The sequence below is a fragment of the Lagenorhynchus albirostris genome, chromosome X (assembly GCF_949774975.1).
Source record: "Lagenorhynchus albirostris chromosome X, mLagAlb1.1, whole genome shotgun sequence".
Lineage (NCBI taxonomy): Eukaryota > Metazoa > Chordata > Mammalia > Artiodactyla > Delphinidae > Lagenorhynchus > Lagenorhynchus albirostris.
Genome location: NC_083116.1, coordinates 43,908,453 through 43,927,990, shown reverse-complemented (window position 1 = coordinate 43,927,990; position 19,538 = coordinate 43,908,453). Strand labels below are relative to the sequence as shown.

The 19,538-nt window shown below is 46.8% G+C and overlaps 2 protein-coding genes across 5 annotated transcripts; one reads left to right on the top strand and one right to left on the bottom strand.

Moving 5' to 3' along the window:
* Nucleotides 1-5,860: 5,860 nt before the first annotated feature.
* Nucleotides 5,861-8,791, bottom strand: ARMCX6 (armadillo repeat containing X-linked 6). 2 transcript variants are annotated; one of them, XM_060137204.1, is made up of 4 exons: nucleotides 8,661-8,791; nucleotides 8,284-8,362; nucleotides 7,827-7,942; nucleotides 5,861-7,520 (listed from the first exon to the last, which is right to left on the bottom strand). In XM_060137204.1, the coding sequence occupies exon 4, from the start codon at nucleotides 7,369-7,371 to the stop codon at nucleotides 6,475-6,477; it is 897 nt and encodes a 298-aa protein (XP_059993187.1). In that variant the 5' UTR covers nucleotides 7,372-7,520; nucleotides 7,827-7,942; nucleotides 8,284-8,362; nucleotides 8,661-8,791; the 3' UTR covers nucleotides 5,861-6,474. The 2 variants fall into 2 exon arrangements, with proteins under 2 accessions (XP_059993187.1, XP_059993188.1); XM_060137205.1 differs by having other exon boundaries at nucleotides 7,833-7,942.
* Nucleotides 8,792-14,323: 5,532 nt separating this feature from the next.
* ARMCX3 (armadillo repeat containing X-linked 3) lies at nucleotides 14,324-19,095 on the top strand. Of its 3 annotated transcripts, XM_060137447.1 has the most exons (5): nucleotides 14,324-14,469; nucleotides 14,995-15,074; nucleotides 15,376-15,436; nucleotides 15,712-15,782; nucleotides 16,049-19,095. In XM_060137447.1, exon 5 carries the CDS (start codon nucleotides 16,198-16,200, stop codon nucleotides 17,335-17,337), a length of 1,140 nt encoding a protein of 379 aa, XP_059993430.1. In that variant the 5' UTR covers nucleotides 14,324-14,469; nucleotides 14,995-15,074; nucleotides 15,376-15,436; nucleotides 15,712-15,782; nucleotides 16,049-16,197; the 3' UTR covers nucleotides 17,338-19,095. The 3 variants fall into 3 exon arrangements, with proteins under 3 accessions (XP_059993430.1, XP_059993432.1, XP_059993431.1); XM_060137449.1 differs by lacking the exon at nucleotides 15,712-15,782; XM_060137448.1 differs by lacking the exon at nucleotides 14,324-14,469 and having other exon boundaries at nucleotides 14,496-15,074.
* Nucleotides 19,096-19,538: the final 443 nt, after the last annotated feature.

The window sequence follows — 19,538 nt, the reverse complement described above, 5'->3', positions numbered from 1 at the left end:
AAATTTAACTGGGAGTTCTGAATTTTATCTGGCAGCTTTTCCTAGGGGTCCTCAGAACAGTTCATGGCTGTTCTACATGGTCTCATCCTCTAGCAGGCTAGTCTGCTTGGCACATGGTGGTTTCAGAGCAGGAAGAGTGAAATGCCCACTGAAAATGCACTGTTCAAGCCTCTTCATGGGTCATGTTTTCTAATGTTCAAACTGGCCAAAGCAAATCATATGCCAGGTCCAGATTCAGTGTGGGAGGGGATTATACAATGGTATGGTAACAAGGAGGCATGGTCCATTGGGGGCTCTTACTGTAATATTTTCTTAGAGGTCCTTCTAATTGTTTTTCTTCCCTTATTTGCCTGTATCATACCCTCTAGTTCTTCTAACCTCTCAATTGATTTTAACAAGTCCCCTTTTGTTCACCTACTACCCCAAATCTTCTGTCTTCTTGCTCCACTTTGGTCTGATAAACCAGGGCCTGCTGTTTAGCTGTCGTCTTAAAATTAACCTTTATTGCTTTCCCAAGTTGTGATCACCATTTCCTTGATTCCATATTTACCTTTGACTTGATTACTACCTTCTTTTCTTGGAGTCCATGTTCAAATAATTTCCTAAGAGAAGGTCCACAAGAGGCAAAATTTGTGTACTTTCCGTCCTGAAAACATCTGTATGGTCATCACATACCGATGTGGTATGTGGGTATGTCTGTTTAGAAGTAGAATACTAGAGAAAAGCATATTTTCTAAGAATTTGAAGGCATTTATACATTGTCATATCATATCCAGTATTATGAATAACATGTCTGATGCCAGTCTGCTTGGTAGATGGCTTTATTCCTACCGTTGAGAAATTTTAAGGTCTCCTTTTAATCATTATTATTCTAAAATTTCTTGGCGATATGTCTAGATGAGGGTTTTTTAATTCATTGTATTCGACACAAAATGCAGGTTTCTTTTTAATTAAAAAAAATACAGAGAAGGGGCTTCCCTGGTGGCACAGTGGTTGAGAGTCCGCCTGCCGATGCAGGGGACGCGGGTTGGGACGCGGGTTCGTGCCCCGATCTGGGAAGATCCCACATGCTGCGGAGCGGCTGGGCCCATGAGCCATGGCCGCTGAGCCTGTGCGTCCGGAGCCTGTGCTCTGCGGTGGGAGGGGCCACAGCAGTGAGAGAGGCCCGCACACCGCAAAAAAAAAAAAAAAAACAGAGAAAAATAATGAGGTTCTACATATAAATCATTCATAATTAACAACAAACATTAACACTTTTTTGTATTTGTTTATAATTTCTTTATTAATAGACAAAATTAAACTACAAAATTGTTAGGGTCACATTTTCCTCAATCTCTTCCCAGAAGCAAGTAATATTGTAAAATTGATGTGCATCTTTCAGTACCCAGTTTTAATTTTGTATCCAAAATAATATATAGTATTGTTTTATAGTCTTAAAATTATATAAATGGCATTATATTGTATCTTTCTTCAAATTACTTATCTCACTAAACATTAGGTTTCTGAGAATTGTCTAGACTGATCTGTAGAGATCTAGTTCACCTATTTTTACTGCTTTATAAATTCTATTATATAGATAGATGACATATTATATTATTCAAAGACCTACAGCAAATATCAACCTTACTGCTGAAACATCAGACATTAAAATCAGAAACATGACAAGTATGCACTGTATCATCAATACTGTTGCTCTGGAGGTCCTTGACAGTGCAATGAGATAAGAAAAAGAAATGAGCTATAAAATATTGAATAAGAAGAGATAAAGCTGTCATAATTTGTAAACTATGTTTGTCTAGTTAAAAAGTCAGAGAGAGGGCTTCCCTGGTGGTGCAGTGGTTGAGAGTCCGCCTGCCGATGTGCCCCAGTCCGGGAAGATCCCACATGCCGCGGAGCGCCTGGGCCCATGAGCCATGGCCACTGAGCCTGCGCGTCCAGAGCCTGTGCTCCACAACAGGAGAGGCCACAACAGTGAGGGGCCCGTGGACTGCAAAAAAAAAAAAAAAAGTCAGAAAGAAAAAAGAGGCAAAAAATAAATATAATAAGAGAGTTCACCAAAGGATCCTGACTGTAGAAACAATGTTCCATCAAGAGCTTTTATACAAACAAGCAAAAATCATTTCCCATAATACTTACTTTTGATGGAAAAAAATATATATAAGTACAAAATTCCAAAGGCACAAAAGACAGAAAAATAAAAATGAGTCTTTTACTGACTTTTCCCCATACAAACCCAATATATCCAAATGGAGGCAAAAAGTGTTATGCCTATAAATGTGTATCACTACACAATTTTATATGATGATTTAAAAAAGATAATTTTTACTAAAATAGAAAATTTAAAATCATACACGACAGAATATATTACATAAAATGTTTATAATAATATGCATAACACAGTGTGCTCCAACTTGTTTTGCCGCACAAAAATGAGGCAATTTTGGTGAGGGAAGAAAACAGTCCCATCTCCCTTGGTGCTGAAGCAGGCAGGGTGGGGGGTTCCTAAGTTTCCTGTGGGCCAGAGCATGTCCTGAGAAGGTACCTGGGGCAGACACCTGCTCACAGGCACCAACACAGCCTCCCTGCCAACACACGCACCCCACCTGCCACAGGCCACCCAGTGAGCAGAGGGTCCCCGAGTCAGTGAGGGGTTCCTGGGAGAAAGGGTTGTGCCCCAAGAGGAATTCCACAGCAGGCAGCCACAGCGGGAATGCTCAGCTGGGTGCATGAAGGTCCCAGAATGCACCAATTATACCGTGAGAATGGAGTGATAAGTGGTGCTGGGTTAACAGGTTATCCATTTGGAAAAGGAGTCAGGAAATTCCAAGTATATCCCTGAGACAACCCTTTAAGTAGAAAGGTATGAAAGAATTAGGAAACCATATAGGAGACTCCTTTTGTAATTGGGAAGTGGGGAAGGCCGTCCTAAGCCACACGCAAAAGCAAGAGGCAATAAGGGAAAATGAGCCTTCAGGGGAAGAGGAGGTCGTGAGTAAAGTGAAGGGGGAAGTGACAGAGTGTAAGGTGATCCATGCAGCATGAGGAGCAGACAAGGGACTGACTGATGCCCCACAGGACTGTGCTGCAGTGCCCATCACATCTTAGACCAACCGGTGGCCGCTACGAGGAGGTGGGGGGCAGTGCTGCACACAGCTGTCACACTCTTAGCCAAAAGGTGCTGTGGTGGCCCAGCGTAGAGACCGACTTGGTGAGGGCTGTGCCTGTCCCTGGTGACATTTCAAAGTGAGGGGATCGTGGTTGAAACTGCTCTGAGAGTGGCACTAAGGGCCCCCGTGGGGATGCATTGTGTGAGACTGGGTGTACCAGCTGGGAAGCTGGATGTCTGCAACCTTGCCTGCACTTATGGCAGGGAGGGGTGCAGTGGGGGGTCAAATAACAAAATTCCCAGGAGATGTAGCAGGCTGGGGGTTAGTGCAGAAATCAGTACCTACAGGCACAAAGTGTAGACAAGATAATGAGATGAAGAAGAAGGGAATCCAAGGCCCTTTCTGGAGCTGGAGGGCAGTCTGTGGAGGCAGTTCCAGATTTACCAAAGAGACAGCTTCGGCTAGGGCGACCCCATCAAGGCAGGCATCTCCCCACAGAGTGTGACAAGCTCAAGCTTTGATGACCTTGTCTAATGTTTGCCATGGGGAAACCTGGCAAGAAGCTCATTTGGTTGCAGAAGAGAGGTGGGTTAGTTTGTGCTTGGTGGTCCCCTGCTGTTTCATTTTTGAATTAAGCATGGGAGGAGGCACCTTAGTCTTTCCAGTGCTGAAAGCCTCTGAATGTCTTAATCAGGCCCTGACTGGCAGGCATGCGCCCCGCCCCCTGCGCCCCCCCTCCACGCCCCCCTCTGAAGTCCCCCTCCGCACCCCGGTAGTAGGCAGAACTGGGAACTGGGCTCCTGCCCTGGCACAGCAACCAACAAAGGGATGAAGGGCAGACCAGAGCCCTGTGCTTCCACACGCAGGGAGTGTTTTCGGGAGGGCAGTGCCAGCAAATGGAGAAGGGGCTCTTGACTTGGGCCAAGACCACACCGTGGAGACACATCAATGCTGGCAGGCTGCCCTGTGACAGAATTGCTCAGGAGATGGGCAGAAGGTCTCCGAGGTCCTCCCTGCGATAGGAGTCAGCTGTGGCCTGAAAGTGCCAAATGCCTGCCTCGGAGATGGTGGGCCTACCACCTGTGGCAGGACTCAAAACGGGGGACTCGGCAGAGTGCAGAGCAGGAGGGAAGCACGTGTTAATTTGGGACCCCGAGCCAGGAGGAAGGAGAAATGCTCTGCCTTTGGGCTGAGATTACAGAGGCTGAGCAGTAAGGTGTCGCTGAAGACACCATCGGCCAGCAGGCTCCACTGGGACAAGTGCATGCAGGGCTGCCCGCAGGGCAATCCTGCGTGGGAAACAGACTGCCCAGCCCACCTGAGGCTGGCTTGGGAGAAAGGGGGGACCACGTTAGCAGCTCTTTGGAAACAAGACAGAGCCCCAGAGCCAGCAAACAAAGCTCCAGCGGGGTGAACGTTGCTGGGGGTGTGATGTTGCAGCAACCACAGTCACATGCTGGCCCATCAAGGCAGCAGGGCCTGGGAAGGGGCAGAGTCCCTGGCAGGCACCCGTGACTACTAGTCATCCCAAACTGTGGGGTGGATGAGTACAAGCAGGAGAGTGGCAACCCACCTGCTCCCCAAACTCCAGGAGAAGGGAGGAAAAAATTGAAAAAAAAACCCTAAAAATTTGAAATAAAACTATGCTCTATATGGAGGAGGGCAGTCAGAAGGCAGAGCACTTGTACACAGCTGATGCCCAGGGAGCAGTGGCCCAGAGTCACATCCCAGGGAGACCAGGAGAGGGCACCGAGCTCAGAAGCAGCACCGCCCAAAGGAAGCTTCTTGTCCCCTCTGTTAGCCAGGGCTTTGAGGAAGAGGACCATTTCACGACACATCAAAAACACGCAGGGAACCTGGCTTTGGTGATGCAGGGGCTGAGGCTTGCTGGGAGGGGTCTGTAAATGTTGGGAGGGGGTGGTGGAATGAGTTGCCCAGATTCATGGAGTGGTTCAGTGTGCAGGACTGTGTTCTTCCTTTCCTCCAAGGGGTGCCAGGGGCTTGGATGGAGGGCATGAATATGTCTCCTGATGGATGGACCAGCCATGGCCATGCCACGCCCCTCAGCATCTGCCCTCCCACCCCTTCGGGGATTCACAGAGGCCTCCACTGTCCCCTTCCTGGATCCCACAGAAGTACCAGGGATAGGGCAGAAAGGAGGTTCTGCCCTTCCTTGGCCAGAGGAAGCAACGGCCAAGCCTTTTCACTCGGCCAGGAATTTGAGCTTGGCATCCCAAGGAAGGGAGGGGGCCTGGAAGTAGGTTTCACAGCTGCTTCTCAGGAGAGAGAACAACACAAAGCAGGCACTCAGCAAGTAGCAACTGTTACTGCTATAACTGTGCACTAACTTGTGCAGGGATGGGTTGCCCTGTGGCCCCCAAGGATGTGTAGACAAAATCTCAAGGATACTGACCTTCCTCTCTAAGAGGCCAGCAGGCGAGGAAAGACAACTTCATCGAGGGAAGGATTCCTCTGCATCAGGCATGTGCTGCCTGCTTCACAGGTGCTGTCTCCTTTAGTCCTCCCAGCAGTCCTTCTTAATTCCACCCTCCACCCCATTCCCCTGCCCCAGCCCCGCCCCCAGCCCCTTCTGGAAGCTTATCCTGAACCCTGCAGCCCACCTCTTCCACTGCCTCCTGTGGGCACTGCTAGGCGGACATTCTTCAGGAGCAAACGCCCCAGTTAGTTAGCACTGATCATGTATTTTGGGCTTCCTCTTCACGCAGACTATAAACTCAAAGACAAGTACCATGTTCTCGTTTTTGCCAGCTAAAGCACACAGCTTTATTGGTGATACATAAAAATGCAGACTTGGTGGACGAGGCTGAGTCAGTACAACTCATAGAAGGGGAGTGTACATTTTTTGCTGAACAGGTTTACCATCCATAGGCTCGTGAAGAAAAGAGAGTAAATGAAAAAGAATTCAACCTACGCAGCAACCAATGCATTTTCGGCACAAGCTCCCATATGGGTCTGGTCTCCACAAGACGGTCCAGCTTAGACAGGGAGACCACCACAGGCAAGGCATCCCTTGTCAGGCTAGAAAATGTTGTCCTTTCACCACACAGCTGAAATGATCCCTTTACCACAGGAAGAAGGCCGCAAGGGAGCAATTTACAATGTGCACTGCCTGCAGACTGCAAAACCAAGAGGTTACTCAAAGCTCTGTGGGAACCCCTTCCTGGCCAACAAGAGAGTGGTCCTGGATTTAGCAAGTGTAACTTTCACCCAGAGATATGGCTACTGGCTAAGGCTGGATCTTCAATAGCACCCACTGCAGAGTCTTTGATTGAGAACACAAGTGTGTGGTTCACTGATCGGGTTTTGGTTCGGGGTGGATCAGTCCCATCCTGTTGGAGGGGGCCATTTAAGAGGCCGGGATTTCTGGGAGAAGCTGTCTGTTTGCATTCCTGATAAAGAGGGACAAGAAGGAGAGCAACATCTGGGCTCCCAGCAACTCCCCCGCCAAGACTGGCTTTTCAGACAAACCCATCAAGGGTTTCACAACGTGCCCCTCAGCACATTCACTTCCCTCTGGTATCAAAGGAAACTTCAAGTCTGAAACGGACTTGGCAAGCATGTTATTAATAACTGTCATGATTATTAACAAATTTAATCCGGCCTGCTGCAGAAATGAGTTGCAGCAAAGTGACACAGTCTCCCGACACACTTCGTTGATGTACATCTTAATCTGGCCCTGATTTTCAACACTGGCTTTCAAGTTATCCAGGGCACAGAAAGCCTCAACAGCAGGGTTGGGAATAGGGATCGTGTTTCCAGCAATGGAGAGGCTGGCCAAATGACTATTGATATCGTGGCTAAATGAAAAACCAGTGTCCCTGGGCTGAGCTAACAACACTTTTCCCTGAATGAAAGGGCACTTGGAGAGGCCAAGAACACAACTGAAATTTTTAAAGCTTTGAGCACTCCAAGTATTTTTACGTTCATAAGGGAATGGGCGCTGTTTTACCGGATGTGTTCGGTTGGCCTTGCCCCCACCTGCAGGCCTGTCCTCGGTGCCACCAGGGGCCCCAGGTTCATTCCAATCCCCATCCTCACTCCAGGGCCGAGCCATAGTTGTGAAATCAAACCAAATCTCGGGCTCCTCCTCGTCAAGCTCCTGTTCATCATCCCATTCCTCCTCCTCCTCCTCCAACTTCTCACTGTCATCTCTTCCTATGGTTAGTTTGTAAACGCAGTAGCAGGCACCTGCCCCAATCATCAGTCCTGCTGCCATCCAACCCACTTCCCGAGCCCGGCCCATGCTCAGGTCCGTGCCAGCCTGGGGGCAGGACAGGAGAGGGCCTTGCTCCACCTGAATGAAGAGTGTTCTTAAGGCTCCACCTGAATGATGGTGGAGGGGAGACGTCTTCAGTCTATATCCCAGGCTCCTGAGGCTCTCTTGTGATGAATCTACGGGTGAAAAATAACATTAGGACTTTGGGCTGTGCCTGGATTTGTGCCTCACCAGGCAGACAGAGTGGAGTTTGAGTTCTGGTTGAGAGAGGTGGATTATTTGGCAACTATTTCTTTGTTCTTTTCTGTCATCCTCTGTCTACCCTCAGGACCGACCATTTCTCTTCCAGGGCCTACAGAGAAGGGCAGGAGGTGGGGCTGGGCTGTGACAGCCAGGAGGGTGACAGGAGAGGCTAACCCTCAGGTAGTCTCCTCCACCACACCCCCACCCCCAAAGACTCAGAGGCAGTCTCTCCCACCAACCTCTACCAAAGTCAGGTAAATTCCTTCTCCTTCTCTTGTCTTCTGTGGTCAGTGCGCCTTCCACAGTGATTGACGGACAGACAGTCTGGCAGAAGGACAGATGGAAAGACAGCCGCCTTTGGGGAAGTGAAAGTGTAGTGGATGGATCAGTACTGAGAACACAGGTCCCAGTACCCGCTTTTCTGAATTTCCAGCCTTTGAGTTTAAAATATTTCTCACACCCTCCTGACTTTCCTAACGCGGGCTTCCCCACCCCACCCCCCTTGGCGTCCGCCATTTCCCCAGCAAAGGCCGCCACACCCCTTTCCCTGCACTGAAATGGGAGGGGGTGTGGAGAAAGAAGGGGCCGGGAGGGGGCGACTCGGACCCGGCCCGCACCGATCCCAGCACCCGCTCTGCGCCATCCCCACCGCCACCCCCACCCAGGGGCCAGGGCTCATCCCACCTTCACACCGACCTGCACGGTCCCAAGGCACTTTGGTCCTTCGCTCGCCGCGACTTTCCCCAGCGACCTACTGGCCAACAGATCTACAAACCTGCAGACAGACGGGGGACCGAGGGGACGGAGTGCTTGGTGGACGGAGCAGCACTCGGGACACGAGTGCCCTGATTGTGGAACCTTTCTTTCCTCGGAGTCTCTGTACCAGCCATTCACTCCCCTCACCCGCCGCCCGAAGTCCGCCAGTTCTCTCTACTAAAATGGGCATGGGGGGGCGGCGGTATTTAGAAAGTAGGCGAGAAGGGGACACAGCCCCCATCGGCCCGAACGTGGATCCGTGGCGCTCTTGGCCTTCTCCCATCCCATCTCCCTCCAAGCAGAGCCCACGCTCATACCGATCTGCACGGTCCGGGGCTACTTTCCTTCTTCCCTCACACGCCTGCAGTGTGATAGGGGGCTGGTACCCAGACGGAGGCGACTAGCAGTACTTCTGCTCTAGGCAGCTCTTGGTCACGTGACGACCACGTCACCAGTGAGCTCTGGCCCCCAATTTCCACTCCCACAAGCAGTGCGGCAGGCGCCAGCCTGCCCCGTACCTCCCCCCATCACACTGGGCCCTGTCACTCTTTTCCTCTGTAACAATACCAGAAACCAGAAGTGACCGTGGCTCTCTGGTGTTTGCCTTTGCCTTTCTCTAATTACAGGAAGGGGCAGCATCTTTTCCTGGGTCTATCATTACTTATACTTCTTTTTGGGGAAATGTCTTATCCTTTCCTTGGCTCTGAAGTTCCTGTCCTCTCTTTCTTAATTTTTACCCTTTCCCACAACCAGTCTCTGCACCAAAATTAAGCAGAGGGGTGGGGAAGAAAAGCCCAAGTAGCAGTGAGATTTTTGTTAGTATTTTTAATATATTTATGTTCGCTTTCGTCGGCCCTTCCTTTTTTTATTGATTCAAGCTACACTATTTTGTAATCAGAAAATACAAATATATATATACGTATATATAACAAGATTTCCTAGTTAATAAGGAGGCCTCATCGATTTAAGCTAATTTATACCACACTGAAAATATTTTCTTCTGACTGCACAGGAAATAGCAGCTTTCAAGCAGTATATTAAAATTTAAAAACATATCATTACAAACAAAGCCAGTGTGCTTTCAATATGATTTATAAATTGACGGATAAAATGAATCTATAGTGAAGTGGTCAGTGCTTTAATTGTGACCAGTTTAGTTAAGTGAACCACTATCCCTTCTTCCTGGCTGAACTCCTGGTGTTAGGCGTCACACGATTGAGATCGTCAGAGGGGACTGCTGGATGGCTTTCATTCTGGCTTCAAAGGACAGACTTTCTGCAGACCCCAAATTTAGATGAATCTTACAAATTAGTAACTTCACAGATGAGCTTGCTTTTCATTCAAATGTCTTTATTTAAATCTATTCTGAAGTTTCATGGTGTAACCTATAAATCATCCAGAAATTAGAGGATTCCCTGCTATCCCATTGATGAAAATGAGACTTGGTAGATGGAATTTTCATTTCATCATTACACTGGAGAAATATCTCTGGTATCTGTCATTCGTGCACTGTATGTCCCCCTAGCAGCGGCTAGTGTCCAGCATTTTCCAGTGGAAATAGTAGTTAGAGTCTGTGGGTGACTGTAAATCACTGCGACAACCCTTGAGATCCGTCATTTTTCTCTCACAAAAGGCACGGTTTACAGGATCCCAAGCAGTCGCCAGGGGAAAGAGTCCTTTCCATTCCCTGCCTTCTGTTACAATTTTACTGCACCACCCATACAAGCCCCTCAGAATAATCCCAGAACTCAGGGACAAAGTATGCAGAACTTAGTCCCCAGACATTCAGCTGTCCCCGGTGGGGAGTCATACTCTAAATATAGTCCCTTCAGGCAGCCTCTTTCTTAGAACGCTGAAATCTGACACCCCAGCAGGAAGCTCCCTGTGTGAGGGGCCCCAGTGTGGGGGAGGCCCTTTCAGGAGGTGAGCCAGGAAGCCCAGAGTGCCTTGCTGGTGAAAATTCAGAAGTCAAGAACATGTCACAGCTTTCTGGTCTTCCTCAAACTTTTATAGACCAAACAAACCAGTATTACAGCTCATCTCTCTAAACCCCTACCTCATTTGTTTTGCCATCATCTCCTTACATCATTCTTTTCATTGCCCTTTATTTGCTTCTCCGAGGCAAGTGAATTCTATTTATGAAACCTTACTAACAGAACTCGCAGATTCAACTGTTATCATTCAATCTTTGGCTGCTAAGAACTTATATAAGTGGCTTTTATTTATTTTGAATATATACATTAGAAAGAACTAAGGAGTATGTAAAGCTTAAAAGAGGCAGGTGCTTCAGTGTCATTGACGTGGCTTTCCAGTAAGAACTCATTCTCACAACTCAGCCAGCCTTCAAGGACAAAAGCTCCACTCTTACCGCTCCTCATTAGTAAAAAATATCTCTCCCCTTTGGTATATTTTTCAGTTATTCCACTGTATAACCCCTGACCATCATTCTCCCAGGCTGTCAGAACTTTTCTGTTTGGATCCACTCCCTCTCTTAAACTTCCTAAACCCCACGGGAATGATAACACTTTCAGTTCTCTTACTTTGTAATTTTGATCCACAATTCCTACCAAGGAACCTGGAGACTAGCATTTTTTAAAAAATTATTTTATTTATTTATTTTTGGCTGCGTTGGGTCTTCATTGCTGCACGCGGGCTTTCTCTAGTTGCAGCGAGTGGGGGCCACTCTTCCTTGCGGTGCGCAGGCTTCTCACTGCGGTGGCTTCTCTTATTGCAGAACACGGGCTCTAGGCGCGGGGGCTTCAGTAGTTGTGGCTCGTGGGCTCTAGAGCGCAGGCTCAGTAGTTGTGGCGTCCAGGCTTAGTTGCTCCACGGCATGTGGGATCTTCCCAGACCAGGGCTAGAACCCTTATCCCCTGCACTGGCAGGCGGATTCTTAACCACTGTGCCACCAGGGAAGCCCGAGACTAGCATTTAAAATCTACTTTTCTCTCCGTTATAAATCCACCAACAAATATTTATTTAAGGACATGCTATTTGCCTGACATAATATTTCAACAGCAAAAATGGAAAATCCTTAAGCAGTTCTTCAGACGAGCCTTCAAAAGACTATGTGAAGCCACTGCCAGAAAGAACCTTTTGGCTTAAATCAGTATATGGTCACATGTGATGTGTGATTTATAAAGTATCCAAAAACAGAAAAGGATCAGCAGATGGTAACACTAATGGAATTTTGGAGGGTGAAAAAAATAAATTATAGAAGATTGTTATCTTAAAAAGCTGTATTACTTTTTGTTTTTTTTTTTTGTTTGTTTTTTTGCGGTATGCGGGCCCCCCACCGCTGCGGCCTCTCCCGCCGCGGGGCACAGGCTCCGGACGCACAGGCCCAGCGGCCACGGCCCACCGGCCCAGCCGCTCCGCGGCACGCGGGACCCTCCCGGACCGGGGCACGAACCCGCGTGCCCCGCATCGGCAGGCAGACTCTCAACCACTGCGCCACCAGGGAAGCCCTGTATTACTTTTTGTATTGTGTTATTTGTTTTTGTGTTGTGTATTAGTTAATTTTGTTTAATTGCAAGCAACAGAAAGCAAACCTGTTTAACTTAAACGAATGTTGAAGACCAGCATCAGCTCTGAGGTGTCTAGGTAGAAGGAATTGATATATGGTCTTTTCAGGATGCCATACTTCCACTGATTTTTGGTTTTCTATCTCTGCTTAAGGTTTAAATTTCAGTAAGAGAGTATTGAGTTGGTCTGTTTTGGGCACAATGCCCACCCTTTTGCTGGGGAAAATGACAGGGCATGTAAAATGTAAAATGCACTTCCTTTCTTTTCCCAGAGAGAAATGTAAACTGTTTCAGATGTTATTGTTGATTTGCAGGAGACCTTTAACTACTTTGGATATGAATCCTTTGTTCAGCTGTGACTGAGGTGCTGGGGGCCTATTTGCCACAGCATGCTTTAGTTTTCACTTTCACATTAAGTGAACGTTATAGAGGTACAATTCTGAAATGGTGACGCACAAGGCTGTCTTCTAAGCTAAAGCTACTTGGCTTCCCTGACAAGATTGTAGACAAGGTTGCATCTGCAGTTCAGTCTTGTCCTCATCCCTTCATGATCAATACCTGATTTTGTCTGTACGATGAGAGCAGATGCCTCTGTCAAGGAAAGACTCCCATTCATAGAGACATACATAAATCTATATCTGAATGCCCAAACCCATGGATCTTTGCATTCTCTCCATGTAAGAAGGCTACAAGGGAAGCTAAGTCTCACAAAGGAATGACAACTGAAAAATTTAACCTGAGAAATACAACCTTCAGGGGTACTAGAGGTTTCTGTCAGTTTTACCAGCTCATTCTCTCCCTGTTGACAAGCTACTCCTTGGGAAGCCACAACCTCAGAAGGTTGTGTGGTGAGCCTGAAGTCAGAGCAAGGGCATTGGTGCATGTTAAGAAGAGTCTCTCAGCTAAGAAACTTGAAGTACACTTATGCATCACGGGGATGGCTCTGCCAAAGAAAGCTCTTTTTTCCATTCATCTTCGCCAAGACTCCCTCTCCTCAAGACAGTGCTTGGGTGGGAACTATCAACACTTTCCTCTGACTCTCCTTTTCATATATTCCTGTGCTTAAATAAGCCCCCTTGCTGCACATGATCTTTCTCCAAATACAGAATCATATAGTTGATTTGGTTTCTGCTTACTAAATTTCAGTCATATCCTGTTCACCTTAAACGTACACAGTGTTGTATATCAATTATATCTCATAAAACTGGAAGAAAAAAATAAATTTTAGTCATATCCTAGTACTGTCTTCCAGAAGTTACATCGATATGAATTTCCCTGGAGTTTTGCCTGTTCCCCAACTTCCCAGACTCTTGATTTACTCCCATATGGTCTGTGGATCTTAAAATTTATACTCAGATAATAAACTTATATCTTAAACATTAGGGCATATCCCACTGTAGACCTCGTGTTCTGACATTATTTTATTATTTTTCCCACTCTTAAATAGTTTTCTCATTGCTGACAGATGAATCATTGAGTTCATCAAAGCAGTCAGTGAAAAGGTTTCACACTAATTGCTAGATTCCGAGTTCAGCAAATTTTGTCTTGGTCTCAGTGTTCCTCTAACACCTATTTCATTTAAAGATGATACTATTTGTATATTTTGTAATGTTCTTTGTCTGCCACTCACTTTGTCAGTGTGCGTGCCCCTCTATCTGACACACATCCACAACATAGTTGTGATTTCTACTCAACCTTTTCTGTGTCAGTGGCTTCTGAGGTCTCCATGCCTCTTCCCTGCTAACTGATGGGAGTAAAAGTCTACTGTTTAGAAGACTGGCCTAGTCAGAAGATTTATGTATCCTCAGACACACTGATGAGCTCATTCAGGATTGTGTTATGTGCTAGGCCCCAGAAGACATTAAGATTGCTTTGAGTGAAGTGTGTAACACTCCCTGCAAGTGAGAAAATGTGGGACTTTTGGAGGCCATCACCCAACATCACTCTCCAACTCCCACTCTTTTTTTCTTTCTCAAATGAAAATAGCTTTACAGCAATTCTTTTCTCATAAAAAGAATGTAGGCTGGGGGTGGGAGAGGGCAGAACTGAAAGAACAAAAAAGCATTAAGAAAGAAAAAACCACACTCACTCCAGGTCTCCTTTTCTGATGGCTTTTTCTTTTCAGATCTGGGACTAGATTTCAGAGGAAACGGTAGACATTTGTAGCTGGAAGGTGGGGAGGTGGAAGGAGAGGTTGCTGCCCCAGGAGCCTAGGGAAGGAAGAGGCAATTTTTCAAAAAGTACAAGTGGCCAGTAACCCCAGGGGAAGATGCTGTCCCTTTCTGGTAATCAGAGGAAGGCAAACACAACTACAGGGAGATGGGATTAGCAAAGAAGAAAGAGTAACAAGGCCTGATATGGGGGAGGGAATGGAGGGGGGCGGGCCCTCTTCTGCCGCACTGCTGGTGGGAGGGGAAATTGGGGACCCGAGTTGGTGGATGACGTAGCTCTCACGTGACCAAGAGCTGACGTGTGCAGAAGTCCTTCTTGTTCTGGTCGTTGTTCCCGTCTGAGTACCAGCTCCCCATTGCCCTGAGGGCGAGCGGGCCTGCAGCAGAGGCAAGAAGGAGGAGGAGAAGGAAATTGTCCCGGATCCCTGCAGGTCAGTGCCTGGGAGATTCCAGAAGGTGGGGGTGGCCGAGGGCGCAGGGCGGAGACCGTCGCGAGTCCTGGGGCGCCTCCATCGTCTCTCCCACTCGCCGCCGGCTTTCCAAGACATCTGTCCCGCCCGCAGCCCATTTCGTTGCTGCGAAATGGTGAGCAGCGGGGTGTTTGGGGAGGAGCTCAGAGATTGGGAGGTGGGAATCTGGTGGAACCGAGGCCATAATCTGGAAAGGGAGCTGCGGCCTGGGTGTTTGCCCCCAGTACTCCAGGACAGTGCCGGCGGGGAAAGGCTGGACATGGGGAGGCGGGGGTGCAACGTGATGTGTCAGCAGAACCCCGAGAGGGGTTATAGGGGTGGGAAACCTTTGACAACCAGGCCTCCGAATTAGGAAAGAGTTTTCTGTTCTGGGGACCGGTCCGTCCACCAAGCACTCGGTAGCGGCTGTTTCCAGTTTTTCTGTGACTGTGTCTTCCTGACCATGGCTCTGTGTTTTGTGGGTCCGAGCCTCTCCCGGGTTGCCAGTCTTTCCGTAGGTTGCGGCACTACGCCAGGCTAGAGAAGAGGAAGGAAATTAACCCCGATCGGTGAAGGTCGATTTGAGGGTAAGACCAAATGGGGACCCTAACCGGGGCGGTGGTGGGGGTGGGGAGAAACCAGAGATGGCAATAATCTAGGTTGGGTTTGAGTCTGAGTGTGTTTCTTGCACTCCCGGGACTGTGGCGAAATGGCGTGCGGTGTGTGTGTGTGTGTGTGTGTGTGTGTGTGCGCGCGAGCGCGCGCGCGTGTGTTGCGGGGGGTGGGGTGGGGGAGAATGACAGAAGGGAAACCTATCAGATAGTTTGTTCATAATCCTCTTCTCTCAACAGCATTTAGTCCCCATGTTTTCGATCTGTCATCCTGCAGGTCTGCTGTAGCAGGTGGCACCACTTGAAAAGAGGGAGGAAGTTTCCTCAGATCAGTAGAGGTTGGTGTGGGCGTGGGGGCTGCTTGGAATGGGGGAGGGGTTGGAAATCGCCCGCGGTTGGACAGGCTCACCCAATCCTACCTTATTTCCCTAACATCCCTCCCATTTCAGGCTAGGGAAGGGGCAGGCACATGCATGTTTTGGATGGCATAGAGAGGTTTTGTTTTGTTTTGTTTTTTTAAATCTGACAACCTAGATAGGTGAATCAGGAAAGCAAGGAATGAACAGTCAATCCATCAAGGCTTCAGTTCTCACTGGCTCTGGTCTCTCTGCAGATTGCAAGGGTTGTTGGGCGTGGCACACCTCCAGGGGAGGGAAGAAGGGGCAAACTGCCTGTCTGAAGGAGGTTAGTGCAAGGTGCCCCTCCCTGGGAACACCCGAGGTTGGGGTGGCTGAGGGCCCAGCGGACTATGGGCTCCGTTGCCTTTATCTAGGCTTGGGGAGGGGGTGGACTGCGGAGGGTAGGGGGAGAGTGAAATGAGGAAAGAATTTGTTAACAATCTACATTTCCTGCCAAGAACTCATTTACTTATCCCTCTGTGCAACTCTCTGCATGGGACAACACAAGGAGAAGAGAAACTCAAACCCCTTTTCCTTCCTCCACCCCCTAAGGTCCGCCTCCAGAATCAGCTGTTGTGGCCTTGAAGAGGCTGAAGACAATCATCCTCCGAAGGCCTGCACCCAGGCCAGGCCCATAGCCCTCCTCCCCCAGCCTGTGACTACTGTGTTCCTTGGTCCCTGATATCGTCAGGGACGATTGCATGGGCTACGCCAGGAAAGTAGGCTGGGTGACCGCAGGACTGGTGATTGGGGCTGGCGCCTGCTATTGCATTTATAGACTGACCAGGGGAAGAAAACAGAACAAGGAGAAAATGGCTGAGGGCGGGTCTGGCGACATGGATGATGTTGGGGACTGTCCTGGGGCCAGGTACAATGACTGGTCTGATGATGATGATGACAACAGTGAGAACAAAGGTATAGTATGGTACCCACCTTGGGCCCGGATTGGGACTGAGGCTGGGACCAGAGCTAGGGCCAGGGCAAGGGCCAGGGCTACCCGGGCTCGTCGGGCCGTGCAGAAAAGGGCTTCCCCCAATTCAGATGATACTATTTTGTCCCCTCAAGAGTTGCAAAAAGTTCTTTGCTTGGTTGAGATGTCTGAAAAGCCTTATATTCTCGAAGCAGCTTTAATTGCCCTGGGTAACAATGCTGCTTACGCATTTAACAGAGATATTATTCGTGATCTGGGTGGTCTCCCGATTGTTGCAAAGATTCTCAATACTCGGGATCCCATAGTTAAGGAAAAGGCTTTAATTGTCCTAAATAACTTGAGTGTGAATGCTGAAAATCAGCGCAGGCTTAAGATATACATGAATCAAGTGTGTGATGACACAATCACTTCTCGCTTGAACTCATCTGTGCAGCTGGCGGGACTAAGATTGCTTACGAACATGACTGTTACTAATGAGTATCAGCACATGCTTGCTAATTCCATTTCAGACTTTTTTCGTTTATTTTCAGCAGGAAATGAAGAAACCAAATTTCAGGTTTTGAAACTCCTTTTGAATTTGGCTGAAAATCCAGCCATGACTAGAGAACTGCTCAGGGCCCAAGTACCATCTTCACTGGGTTCCCTCTTTAATAAGAAGGAGAACAAAGAGGTGATTCTTAAACTTCTGGTCATATTTGAGAACATAAATGACAATTTTAAATGGGAGGAAAATGAACCTACTCAGAATCAATTCAGCGAAGTTTCACTTTTTTTCTTTTTAAAAGAATTTCAAGTGTGTGCTGATAAGATTCTGGGGATAGAAAGCCATCATGATTTTTTGGTGAAAGTAAAAGTTGGAAAATTCATGGCCAAACTGGCTGAGCATATGTTCCCAAAGAGCCAGGAATAACTTCTTGATTTTGTAGTTTAGAAGCAACACACATTGTAAACTACTCCTTTTCTCCACCTTGTTTATATGGTAAAGGAATCCTTTCAGCTGCCAATTTTGAGTAATGAATATCATATTGTATCATCAACGCTGATATTTATCTGAGTTGGTCTTCAGGTCTAAGCTGGATGAATGAATATCACTACCTGTTCTGAAAACAAGTTTGTTGCTTTTTATCTCACTGCCTAGATTGAAATATTTTTACTATTTCTTCTGCACAAGTGACAGTGAACCAATTCGTCATAAATAAGCTCTCTCCTGTCATGGGCATTGACTTAATTTGTATATCATCAATAAAGTTGTGTGCTAATGCTGGAAAAAAAAGAAAGAAGAAAAAGAAACCATCCTTGTCTTTTGGTTTATAATCTAGTTGGAGAGATAAGAAACATACAAACAAAAAGATAATATCTCAAGCATATATTCATCGTCAAATATGTGCGTTCAGAGCACAGAGGAAGCAAAGGTTTCTGTGGGATACAATAGTCAGCTACAGATTTATGGAGGAAGTGGCCATTTAAAATGAGTCCTCTATGGGATAGGTAGTTAGGGCATTCCGTATGATGGGAGTGACGGGGGACTGGTGTGAGAAAGGCATGGAGGTAGGAAGTCTTCCTATGACAGTAAGGGGGAGACTAGTCTGCTTAGAGTGGAGAGTGTAAGGATGGGAAGTAAATAAATTTGGAAAACTGGCTGAAGCCAGTTTGTGGAGAACTGTTTGAATATTATCCCACTGAACACTGAGAGCCAGTAAATAATTTTGACTAGAAAGAATAATTGGAATTCATATAAAAGTTCCTCTCTCACCCACTGTGCAGTGTGCTTGAGGGTGTGGCAAAATGGATCCTTTCAAACCCTGGTGGTAGGAATGAGCTTACACTGGCTCAAGGTTTGTGGAGGGCCATTTTGTAATACATATCATAAGCCTTAAAATATGTAAACCCTTTGTCCCAAAGAAATAATTGATTCATTGGCCAAAAACTGTATGTACAAGGCTGTTCATCCCAGCAATGTGTAAAATAGTAAAAACTGGAACCAACTTAAACAATTTAGCACACTGGATTGGTTAAATAAATTAAAGAATATTCACACGGTATAAGATAAATATGTCACTTGCAATCCATATTGCCAGGGAACGATATTCATCATGCATTGTTAAGTGAGAAAGGTAGGTTAGATAGCAGTATTCATAGTATGATTCCACTTTTTTGAGAATATAAGACGTTTAAGTAGACACTAAAAACTCTGGAATTACAGACACCCAAATAGTAACAGTGGTTATCTTTGGGTGGAAGGATAGAGTAATCTTTACCTTTTTACTTTTTATTCATCTATGTGTTCTTATTTATCTAAAACAAATACTGATTTTTTCAAAAATTTTTGAAAAATAAGTGTTGGGAATGGAGCAGGTGATTGGAGCATGTACTGAGTGGAAAAAATATTTAGATTAAACATGAGATGGGTTGAAGTTTTCTCTCTGAAATAATAGATGAGTGCTGAAGATGGGGCTCGTTGTGAGGATTAAATGAAGTAATACATGGGAAATACTTAGAATGTTCTGGCACATAGCAGTTAATTAAGAAAAGTGAGCACGCTTAATTCCCTGGAATTCAAGGTTGATAGCTTTTTTGGTTGACCTTTGTTTCGCTGGGGGCATTCTTCCACATGTCAGCATCATTTAATAAATAATAACAACAATAAAGTTTAGCACTTATTAAGTGACCACTGTGTAGAGTGATGTCATTCCTGCAAGGCAACTGTTACAATAATTTCTCAAAGAAATAGGGTTTTCTTATTTCTAAGGACACAAAGTGTTTCATCAGACATGATCTCACCCGCCCTCACAACATATTCCTAGTCAGTTTGGAGATCTTATCCTGCTTTATACATGAGGCCAGGAAAGGGTAAAATGTCTGTTCAGTTATGATCTGGTTTTAGCCTCAGGCTTCCATATACTTACTCTAATGTTGCCTATAGTCGACAAAAGGACCAAGGACTGGTTAGCTTAAAGTTGTTGGGTATGGTGACCCTACTGAATCATGAACACGTGGGGGCTAATTTGACATCATTTTTAAGGATGGGATGAGGGTAAAGGGAACTAACTTTTTTCTTGCTCTATTATTAGGCAGGAGAAAAGGATTTGGGAGGGGAAGCCTAATCCATTT

Excerpts from the sequence above, each read along its gene's own strand:
- ARMCX6 (XM_060137204.1), bottom strand. The coding sequence starts at position 7,371 with ATGGGCCGGGCTCGGGAAGTGGGTTGGATGGCAGCAGGACTGATGATT.
- ARMCX3 (XM_060137449.1), top strand. The coding sequence starts at position 16,198 with ATGGGCTACGCCAGGAAAGTAGGCTGGGTGACCGCAGGACTGGTGATT.